Here is an 11327-nt window from a genome sequence, read left to right on the forward strand (position 1 = left end):
AATTCATTAATTAATAATAATAATAGACAATTTTATTTTTTTATATATATAAATATCAAAAAATATATTGAAATATTTGCCGAATGGAAATAGTTGGTGTTGAAATCGTATGTTTTTTTTCTGCTTTTACTACATTTATTATTATTAATAATAATTTAGTTTATACGTCGTTGTTCCGACTTGAAGAAAACGGGAGGCAGACAGAGAAGTCATGTGCGACCATCAAATCGCTGCTTCTGTCCTATGGCTTTTTAGTGTGTGTCGTATATACATTAATAAAAATATATATATAAATATATTTTATTGTTATTAATTATAATTATCCACTAGTTAAAATAAATTGTAATTGATTATAATGTTTAACTCACGGTATCTTTGCTAACGATATTAATATAACGTCGACATTTGGTTGGTGCTGCCTCCTCTATTTGTTCTACTGCCAAAAATCATAATATTATACATGCATGTAGATTTCTTTATTTTTAAAAAGGTGCCAGTCAATTATATAGTGTAGAGTTTGCCACCAATAAAAACGGGTATTTGGGTAAATGAGATTGTACAGACAAAAAACCAAGCCTGTTGTGGTGTAGATTGTGAAATGGGGATGGAAGCCCCCATTATTATTGGTGTGCGATAAACTACCCTTGGTCATTGCGGTTTACAATCTATATATTATATAATACTATGTTGTATACTTATATTACACTGGTTTGGATGAGGTGTTAACAGCTTTCCAAAGTTAACAAGTGAGTTTTTTTTTCTACACACGGTAATAATGATTTTGTGAATCGATTCATCGACAATACAAAATATATATGTATATGGTATATATATATACATATATTTTTATTTTATATTTAACAAAAACTGCTTTCTAATGGAATTGTCTAGTATCTATCTACCTTGGCAACCAACGGACCCAGTGCAGATCTGACTAGACCACCGTCGATTGCTTTAATATTTATTTTTTTATTGTTTTTTATTTGATTATTAGGTATGGTGGCTTTTTTTTTTATCATTATTACTTTTATTGTTATTATAATTCAATCAATAATTAGATTATAACTTCGGTGTTCACGTTTGGTAAATACATTTGTTAGAGCACGGGGCGTAAAAAGCAAAAAAAAATATATTGGTTGCTGGTGATTGGTGGTGTTAAAAAATCTTTCTGGTGAGTTCGTTAAGACTTATTTACATATTTTATTTTATACATATTTATACATATAACCGCTTAATTCACATCCTTTCGCTTATACGTAACACATAATATTATATTATAATATGACCATCATCCTGAAAACAAAACCATTTCCACGCTTCAATCACATTCCCGTTGAGTTTCATAAATATAGGAATTCGCCATTTTTGTTATTTTTAACACTGCTAACCAAAAATATGTTTACAGGTGGACCACTGTTGACGTCTCCGCCTTTCCCGCAGCCGACCTCAAACTTCTCTCCCTTTACAGGGCCACCGCCCTTGATCGGACACCAACCACCGCCAACGATGGGCGCCCCCTACCCTCCCATACTGTACTGGCCGTATCCGTCACCACCGATATCTCCACCTCACCACCAGCCTGCGCTACTCATCATGCAGGGTACGCCACCACCTCTGGCACCTCCACCACCAATGGACATGTGTAACCTCATACATTCTATGTCGGAGGTAAATTGCTTAATTCCATAGCATAATATGCAAACCGTTTAAAATTTTGTTAAAATATTTTGTTTATGTTTTACAGTGGAACATCGATTACCTGCAACAAAATCCTCAGTTTTGTGCTATGAGCGTAGGTATGTTTGTGTTATACAAAATATCTAAAAACAATTTTAAATATGTCACTATATAATATTACTGTTTCTGTGCCCCATTGCCATTTTTCATTTTTTTGTTGATGACTATCCCATGAGCGTGAAATAACGGTGCTTAATCGTTTTTGTATTTTATTATAAATTTTAGGTCCGATGGGAATGCACTCGGCTGCGGCTTAACACCCGAATCTGCCAGCCATGCCGTCACTTCGATTCGTTGTTTAACGCCTCATCGAAAATAAAGTCATGAGTACAACTTAGGGCCCGTGTACTTAAAATATGTCTACAATACCTCTTCCCCTATAAAAAAAAAAAAAAAAAAACAAAAAAATACAAATTATATTTACAATAATATTGACGTTAAAAATTAATAGTAGTGTCAAACTTTTCTAGATAGAAAGATAGCTAATCCAACAAATATCATGGTTGTCTTCCATACAATAAATGTACATAAATATAATACGGGTACACGTGTTGTAATAGAACCGATGTACCGATTAATAAATATAACTGTTTATTATTTTGTATGTTTGTATATATAAATTTTTATGATTTGTAGTAATAATAATTACTGATATTTGTGAATTATTTCAAAAATAATCTCAACGTGATTCATTTATTTTTACCAATTTAGTATTTCTTTTCATTTTATGAATTTGACTTATTTTCACATAAAATATATAAATATACCATTGTTTTTTTTTTAATTTTATTATATAGCTTACAAAATTTTGGTTTATTCTTTATATTTAATTGTTTTATCTAACAATAGCAGTGGATTTTAAATTTTACTCAGCGACCGACAAAAGTCTTGTATATTTTGATGAGTTATTAACTTGACGCACATAAAAGTAGTTTTCTATCAATAATATCATTATTAACTTAACTATATTCTTTTGTAGTGCATTTTGTACACCATTTTCGACTTGCGTAGCCCCTCGCATTATTTTTTGCATTATAATATTAGTCGTACTTTTATTATGCCCAAATTAGTTTGTTATAATTATTAATATAATTTTGTTTTTTTATTTGTAGAACGTAGTGAGATTAATTTATTATTATTACCGTTTCGCGTTAACTACCCAATTTTAAATAAAAAAAATTTAATATTTATGTTTTGTCAAAGATTATTAAACGGTGCTAAGCAAACATCTGTATGTTAGTTAAAAAAAATGTATTTTTATTTAAATTTATAGCGTTCAGTTTTCGATCTCTAAAATTGATTTTAGTTTAACAAAGTGTAACAAAAAAACAAAATATAGTAATAATGTTAGGTTTTAATATGTTAGACATATTTTGTGCAATTTTATGATGATTTTTTTTCAAGTAGATCTCAAATAAAAAAATTATAAAAAGTATATATATATATAGATATACATACACACATATATTAGTACATGTATCTATATGTATAACGTTTGTTTTTATTATAGTTATGACTCGGTTTTTTATTTTGGCAAGAGGGATATATAGCGGATGTCCAACTCTAATTAATCGATCAAATTACCAACAGATATATTAATTGGCTATGTAATAATATGTAGCTTTTCCAATTGATGTATAATTATTCATTTGATTTATTTGTATCTGTTTAGATCTGAAGTTAGACTATATACTTTATAATATTATAATATGGGACTAATACATTCCAAATTTTTTAAATATATATAAAAATAACATTTATATGAAAAAAAACATGACGCCTTATTTGCCAATAACCGAGGAAATTTAACTGATGAAAATTAAAAAAAACTTTTTTAACCAAATAGATGTTTTGATGATCTAAAAATTGTATGCTTATATGCTGTTGATGTTTTTTAAACTTTTATCTGTGTATTTTAATCATGTTTAATATGTGTTTATGTTATTTTCTTTTCTTTATTGTATTTCTTAAGCGTACTCTAGAAAATTCAGAGAGCTCCATCGTCCCCAAAGAATTAATGTAGTAGTGTTCTCTGTTTTATTAATGCAAAATAGGTACACTTTTCTTTATGGCTTTGTAGTAGTGTTGGACTGTTTATTATTATTATTGTATTTAATTTTAGACGGTAGTAAAATGACATTAAATAAAACAGTAGTAATATGTTTTTTTAATTCACGATTATTATATCAAGCACTTTGCAAATACGTAAACCTTTGTAAACTATAGTATGTACATAATATAATTAAAACTATAAAAGTACCAAAAAAAAAAAAAAACGCTTCATACTGATAGCAGCACAGTACAATAATTATCCATACTCAAATTATTAACTGTAGTGTTCATTTTTTATTTCAGTGACGAAACCCTGCTACTCTAGTAAAGTGTTGTGCAATATAATAGTAATCGTTGAATACAAAAAAGAAAGGCTTTTTTAGGTTGTTAATTAATTGTACATTAGATTAATGCCTTAGTTTTGTTTTGTTTATTGTAAAACTGTGTTTTTAGTGAATAACAAAGATATATTTAAAAAATAGTAATAATAAAAAATGTATTTCCTTATATTATAATTGTAATAATGAATTCTACTTATTTAGTTGAGGTTATATAAGACGGGCTGTAGGGAAAAATTACTTAAGTCAAATTTTCATAAAAAAAATAAGCTAGTTACACACCACTTGAGTGATGATTTCGGGACGAACGAATCGAGTTGTGGAAAAATAACTTATCGATACTGAAAAATTTGAAAATATTAACTACTGGGTATCATTTATCCTCACAGCCCATTTTATGAATACATATATATGTAAATATATATTACATATACTTTATTTGATAGGAAAAGTCTTTTCGTATTGTTGACCTCAGTCCCTCTTTTAGTCAATTATTAGTATGTATAAAAACAAAATAATACAATTTTACTTTTAGTTATATATTTATAATAATGTATACTAAGTAATTATACACTATTGCAGTAATATGTATTACAATAACTGTTACGATTTTACCTACCTATAGAATTTGTACTCGTAATGGATTATATAATACCAGAACTTCTACAATATAATATTTCATTTGAATTAGCATTGTTTAAAATTATATATAATTGTAGTAAACATAATATTGATGTATTAAAAATGATTCAACCAATTTGTTATTCAGTATACACAATTTTTTTCAAAACTTAAAATGTTTGTTAAGTTATTTATTCTTTACCTAATACCTGGGTGTTATTTTAATACATTTTAATATTTTTTTTAGTTATCCAATTTTAATTATATTTAATGTAAAAAAAAAAAATTCTTTGAAATTATAAATTATTTTTATTTTAAACAATCAATATAAATGCATTTAAACATACAAATTAATTTCAAATAAAAATTAAAAATAGTTTTTATTTTATTTTATTATTAAAAATAAATTTTAACTGTTAGGTGACAAAACCATTTATGTTTTTCAGAGTTGTTCTATAATTACGCCTAGAAACATTTTGTCAACTGATTATTTGTAAGGTATCGTTATTTAAAAACCTATATCTCTTGTAGGTAATAAGGCAGGGGACTTAATAAAACTGCTCTGTGTAATCTACAAAAAAATTCAAATAATACAAACTTAAACGCTTAATTATAAGTCTAAAGATTTTTTATATTTAATTACAAACTAGCTGAATTATGGCACACCATTGACCATTGTAATTCTACTTTAAAAGAAGGACCAGGTTTTAGGGAATAACTAACAGATGCAACACAAAAATCATTATTTAACTTGTTTCTTTAATGACAAATTTCATAAGAATAAACAAAATAATAATTCCATGTAATATATTATAATTTTTTTTTTTTGTTGATAATAATTGCACAATAATTAAATACTTTATCACTGTAAACGAGTATTGACTAAGGAAAAAAATAAATATAAATACATTTGACAACGTACTTGAATACCTTTGGAATGGTTTTAAGACATTTGGAGAGCCTTTTAAATATGCAAAGAAATTTTGCCAAAAACAATAATGACATAAGAATAATACAGTTAAAAAGACGTGATGTTATTGTCAAGTTATGACTTCTTGTATTGAGCTAGTCACAAGTTGAAATTATAGACACTAAAATAATGTATACAAATTTTAAAGTACATTTGGACTCTACAATAACATAATAATTGAATTAAGCTTACTCTAATTCTTAAACGTTTAAATGTCTATACATGCCGAAATGCCATAAAGAGGACGGTTCCGTTGGTAGTAAGTATAGAGGCAAAGCATATATTATAATTTTAAAAATAGGAAATCACACAAAAATGTATTATATTATTAACACAATTATCTGAAGTGTATCTCGAAATAATTTTATCACCATTTTTTTATGAAATCCAAAGTTAAGTAATAAATAATGAATACACTTTCTTTCAACCACATCATATTAGTAAATGGCCTTCTATTATTGTTGTAAACGTAATCATTGCCATAAGTTGGGTGAAAGTGTATGGCCTTTTTGGGGTTGAGAGTTGAGATCTGTAAAACCATTTGTGTTTGCTGGCACTGTTGCAGGACGTCCCAAGTTCATTAAGTTCATTTGTTGCGGCAACTGTGAAGAAGTCATATTAAATTTAAATAGAACAATACTTAAATCCAACAGTTGATTCATATCACGTATTTTTATATTGACAAATGTACTTACATTAGCAAAGTTGTTAGACTGTTCAAACATAGAAAATTGGCTATTTTGATCTATAGGGTTGTCCTAAAAATTATAATTATGTCACTACTGGATTCTAATGGAGGCATGCACAATGTATAAACTATTACTCATTTACTGGGATACCTATTAAAATTTCATGTTACTACCAAGTGGCTTTTTTAATAAATATTTAATGCAGACAGAAATGTCTAGTATCAAATGGTTCTCCGATACAATAACAACTTTTCAAATCTTTTTCCCGATGTAAATAACAAAATAAAATATTTTAATTTATTTAAGTATTACTATTTAAAAACGTGAAAATTGAAATGTTTAAAATTAAAATTAATAGAGAGAAACAAATTTTAGTAAGAGTGAGACGTCCACCGCGTGGGTTGCCAAAAGACAAATCATACTATTCAATAAACAAATACATAATAAAATTTTAAATTTAACAACCAAAATAAAGGTAAGTGTTGAAAAAATTACAATATTGCACATAGATGTATCACAATACTGCTAACACATTCCCTCCCCACCCACAAATATTTAAGAAGAGTAACAATATAGATAATTCAAAAATTCTTTTTGATGATCCCTATAATTGTTCTTTTAAAATGTTTATATTCAAAATATTATATTTATAGGTTAGCTCTGTAAAATATGTTATTAAAATACTTACGTTATTAAGAAATTGAGACGAAGGATTTTTGGAGGCCATATTGTAAAATGGATTTGATGCAAAGTTAGCATTGGTAGATGTTGGAATATTATTAAAATCAATTGCGTTATTAGATAGCAAATTTACAGCACCTCCCTATAAACAATAAATAAAAAATGGATCCGTTGACGACAAATAAAGCTAGTTATTAATATTATTAAAATTGTTTTTACAATATTATTAGTTAACTGCATTGATTGCATGTTCTGAAAGCTATTGTTGTTGAAAGCGTTGGGAAATGGTTGTGGTTGAGGAACAAAACCGTTACTTTGACCTAAAGCATACAAAATTTTCACATTACAATTGTAGTAAAATATGTATACACTTAAAATGTTAACATACTTTTAAATTGGCTAGCAGCCATACTGCTCGGTTGTGATTTCCCATAAAGCGCTAAAATAGAGTCTGTTGTAAGCTTGTTTTTATTAGTAGTTGCTGTTGGTTGGTTGAAGAAATTATCTTCCTCCGTTGAACGTTTAACTGCTAAATCCGCAGATTGTTGTACAGGTGGAGATGCCGTTGTGGTGGATGACACAGACGCACTTAGAAAACTGCTAAATGGATCTGTCGAATCAGATCCAGTCGATGTGAATGAAGTATCTATAAGTGTTGGATTTGAATCTTTTGTCGGTGTATCTAAGTAATGATCCGAATTTCAATGTTAATTATTTGATATATTTTGATTATCATAATACAATGCAAACTAAATTACCTAAGCCAAGAAGATCGGTAGAATTATTTAAATCTGATGATATTGGTTTTTTTACTGATGCTAATTTTGGACTTAACGAAGCCGGTTTAGGCAGTGGATTCGCTACAATAGAAGGCACATTGCGTATAATTGACCCGGGTTTTGGTTCACGCTTCTTTTTCTTTAACTTTTCAGCCTCTTCTTCTAAATCTTTATCCCAGTTAACCTTGAACATTTTAAATAACATATACATATAAGTTAATATTTGAAATGTTAATATTTTTTAAATAATTAATACATTCGACTTTTTATTTAAACAAATTTTTAGTATTTGCTTCTTAGAAGTTTTAAAATTTAATATATTTTATAAAAGTAATGAAATTATTTAATTGGTTTTATAAAAACCTCTTAAGAAAATTACCATGAAATTAATAATTTATAAGTTAAATAGGCAATGATTGACTGTGTTTACTTTGGGTATCGGCGGTTGTACCCATTCCTTGGCAATGTATTTTTTGTGTTCATACTTCGACCTAATGAAAGCTTCTAAGGCAGAATCAGTTTGTGGACGTCTAAAATTATCTGGTAGATTTGCTTCATATACTGCTCGAGCACGACTGTTTCCCATTTGTTGCAAGTTCTGCGATAAAATACTGTTAGCTTAATCGTTCATTTACATGTAAGACAAAAACAACATATTTCAGGATGCTTACAGCCACTTGCTCAGGTGTCCAAGAGTCCAAATTTACAGAACGTACTTTGCTGATGTGCACACCGAGATTCCGATGAATCCCGGCGCACCTAATGCACAAGAAGATGCCCAAATTCCAAGACGCCCATCTTGGTCCTGGCAATTAAAAAACAAAATGTTGAAAAGACCCTTGACCTTTATTTTGTAGAGTAATAAGATTATACCTTTAGAATCGCAGTCCACACAATATTTGTTATCGTCATCTTTTAGCATTTGGTTCAATAAGGTCTGGCATCTGTCCTGCAATTGCTTTTGTTTGTCTTTTTCTGTTTTAGAAGTCATACCGCACACTATGACGATTACAAGAGAACTAAATAATAGGAATATTATTATATTCCTTATGGGGTACAAGCGATACCAAAAAAAACGAATTAACAAAAAACTATTTAAGAAATCATTGGCAAATTAAAGATGCCATAAATTATGATTCATTCTTTTATTATCGTAGATTGTTAAATTTATTTTTCTTTTGATACATATTACTTATTAGCATATTGTAGCTACATGTTTTATCACATTCGGGATTTGGCCATTGAACTTATCATGGTGGCCAACGTAATCAAAATAGCACACGTTTCTATTTTGTATAGTCACGCAACGTTGGTGTGAATGACTACCGTTGTTTTTTTAATAATGGTACTTGGTATCATATCTATGGGATGGATTTTGTTATCACGTACCATTTATTGTCACGTGATAACGACGTACGGACTCTAATCGGTAGTTGTAAACAAAATATTATTATAGTGTTTACAAAAGTTACAGGGACGGGTGCTAACAATTGTTTTGTCTTTATTTCCTAGTCAGTCCGTATTATTTAATTTAAAAAAAACAACGAGTTGCGATATCAGGTTGACTTTGTCTAGTCGTTTGTGAGTGAATACTGAATTATGTTAAACCGGTTCCTATATTTTTCTACGCTTCTGTTGTGTTTCACAAGTGCCCAAGACCCCAAAGGTTATATTGCTTATTGCCCGTGTATGGGTCGTTTCGGCAACCAGGCTGATCACTTTTTGGGTGCCTTAGGTTTTGCTAAAGTGCTAGACCGTACACTTTTGTTACCACATTGGATCGAATACCAGTATGGACGACCAAAGTCCTTGCAAGTGCCATTTGACAAGTACTTCAATGTGACATATCTAATGGAGTTTCACAAAGTTCAACTGATGAACGATTTTATGACTGATATCGCAGAGAGTTTATGGCCTCCCGAAAACCGTACATCTTTCTGTTACATGCAGCGTGGTGAAAAAGAAGGATGTAACGCTAAGTCCGGCAATCCATTTGAATCATTTTGGGATACCTACTCAGTTGATTTCCAATTTTCAGAATTTTATGCACCATTGAACTATGACGTGCATCATCATAATATGGCTGCACAATGGAATGAAAAATATCCACCAACAAGTTGGCCTGTCTTGGCATTCGTCGGTGCTCCAGCCAGTTTCCCGATACAAAAAGAAAACGTGCAACTTCACAAATATTTAAAATGGAATTTTGAAATCGACAGTTTGGCAAAACAATTTATTAACGAGAGAATCAAACCTGGAAAATTTGTTGGTATACATTTACGTAATGGTATCGATTGGACACGAGCTTGTGAACATATCACAAAAAACAACTTATTGTTTTCTGCGCCTCAGTGTTTGGGCTACCGAAATGAATATGGTAAAGCAACAGAACAATTGTGTTTTCCAACTTTTGAAACCATTGTAAGACAGCTGAAAAGATTAATAAGGAAGCATCTTGAAGACATAAGTGCAGTTTATGTATCATCAGATAATAATCATTTGATTCCAGAGTTATCTCAAGCACTAAGTAGTTTTAATATAAAGATTATAAAATACAATAAAGAGAGTCCGCATGTAGATCTAGCTGTGTTAGGTCGAGCTGATTATTTTATCGGAAATTGTGTGTCATCATTCAGTGCCTTTGTAAAACGTGAAAGAGATACAAAAGATCTTCCAAGTGAGTTTTGGGCATTTCCTACTTACCAGAAAAGCAATCATATTATCAGAGATGAACTTTAAGACAAATGTTTTAACTTTAAATAGTATGAAAAAAAGTATTTCTAACTTGGTACAAAAAATCGATTACTTCCATTATAATAAGTTAGTTTTTAATCGATTATTATTATTATTAAGTAATCATTTCTTTACTTTCCAAATCTTTTACTTTATATTTTTCAAAGATTTTTTTTTTTGTATTATTAGCATTGTATTAAATTTAAGATTTCATTTTATATGTATGCAATGTGATATTCCATAGATATATTATTATTTTAGCTTTGATGTGATTCTGTGAACTTGTCTTATTATAATTTAAAAGAGACTTGCATTAATACAATAATTTTCTATATTTTTACTTGTAAATAAATCTAAAATCAAAAACGAGTTACTACGGAATGCCGACAGATTTGTAAGACTTGTAGTATTTGCTTATATAATTTTTATTATTAGTGGTGAAAACTGAAACTAGGTTTCTTTCAAATATTTTTAATAGCTCAATCATTCTTTTTTTGTTCGATTGCTGTTTATTGGCAGACCTAGTACCTGCAAAGTATTTGTGATAATTCTTTAATTATTGAGTCTAACAAACAAATAAATGAAAAGGTAAGTCTGATAAACCTGAAAAACAATTATTGTTTTTCATTATTTTTATTTAATTCTTCTATGCATAATTTCTGCAGATTTCATTGTATAAATAGAGCTTATCTGGTAAATTGTTTATAAAAAACTAAGACTTGTATGG

At 28.9% G+C, this 11327-nt stretch overlaps 3 protein-coding genes across 4 annotated transcripts in view; 2 read left to right on the forward strand and 1 right to left on the reverse strand.

Annotated features, from left to right (window-relative positions):
• Nucleotides 1–4024, forward strand: part of LOC126841450 (RNA-binding protein fusilli) — a 68144-nt gene extending 64120 nt beyond the window's left edge. Inside the window, exons 13-15 of one of the 2 annotated variants that reach the window (XM_050577940.1) lie at nucleotides 1406–1668; nucleotides 1745–1792; nucleotides 1963–4024. In XM_050577940.1, the coding sequence (XP_050433897.1) occupies nucleotides 1406–1668; nucleotides 1745–1792; nucleotides 1963–2064 (413 nt within the window). In that variant the 3' untranslated portion in view covers nucleotides 2065–4024. Of the gene's footprint in view, nucleotides 1–1405; nucleotides 1669–1744; nucleotides 1797–1962 lie in introns of both variants that reach the window. The other variant, XM_050577941.1, reaches the window with a different exon arrangement.
• Nucleotides 4025–5563: 1539 nt separating this feature from the next.
• Nucleotides 5564–9069, reverse strand: LOC126841357 (stromal membrane-associated protein 1). The gene is made up of 9 exons (XM_050577791.1): nucleotides 8741–9069; nucleotides 8539–8672; nucleotides 8298–8465; nucleotides 7847–8051; nucleotides 7477–7770; nucleotides 7308–7408; nucleotides 7096–7230; nucleotides 6414–6476; nucleotides 5564–6320 (listed from the first exon to the last, which is right to left on the reverse strand). Exons 1-9 carry the CDS (start codon nucleotides 8856–8858, stop codon nucleotides 6192–6194), a joined length of 1347 nt encoding a protein of 448 aa, XP_050433748.1. The 5' UTR covers nucleotides 8859–9069; the 3' UTR covers nucleotides 5564–6191.
• Nucleotides 9070–9261: 192 nt separating this feature from the next.
• Nucleotides 9262–11322, forward strand: LOC126841358 (GDP-fucose protein O-fucosyltransferase 1). Its single transcript, XM_050577792.1, has one exon. It carries the CDS (start codon nucleotides 9467–9469, stop codon nucleotides 10604–10606), a length of 1140 nt encoding a protein of 379 aa, XP_050433749.1. The 5' UTR covers nucleotides 9262–9466; the 3' UTR covers nucleotides 10607–11322.
• Nucleotides 11323–11327: the final 5 nt, after the last annotated feature.

Source organism: Adelges cooleyi, unplaced genomic scaffold, assembly GCF_023614345.1.
Source record: "Adelges cooleyi isolate 19-005CV unplaced genomic scaffold, UGA_ACOO_1.1 ACOO_flye_CR_arks_rails_tigmint_CR_PRNA_381, whole genome shotgun sequence".
Classification (NCBI taxonomy): Eukaryota; Metazoa; Arthropoda; class Insecta; order Hemiptera; family Adelgidae; genus Adelges; species Adelges cooleyi.

Excerpts from the sequence above, each read along its gene's own strand:
- LOC126841357 (XM_050577791.1), bottom strand. The coding sequence starts at position 8,858 with ATGACTTCTAAAACAGAAAAAGACAAACAAAAGCAATTGCAGGACAGA. Across the intron at positions 8,052-8,297 it reads TACAACCGCCGATACCCAAA|GTTAACTGGGATAAAGATTT; the intron begins GTAAACACAGTC and ends AAAATGTTCAAG. Across the intron at positions 7,409-7,476 it reads GGCTGCTAGCCAATTTAAAA|GTCAAAGTAACGGTTTTGTT; the intron begins GTATGTTAACAT and ends TGTATGCTTTAG.
- LOC126841358 (XM_050577792.1), top strand. The coding sequence starts at position 9,467 with ATGTTAAACCGGTTCCTATATTTTTCTACGCTTCTGTTGTGTTTCACA.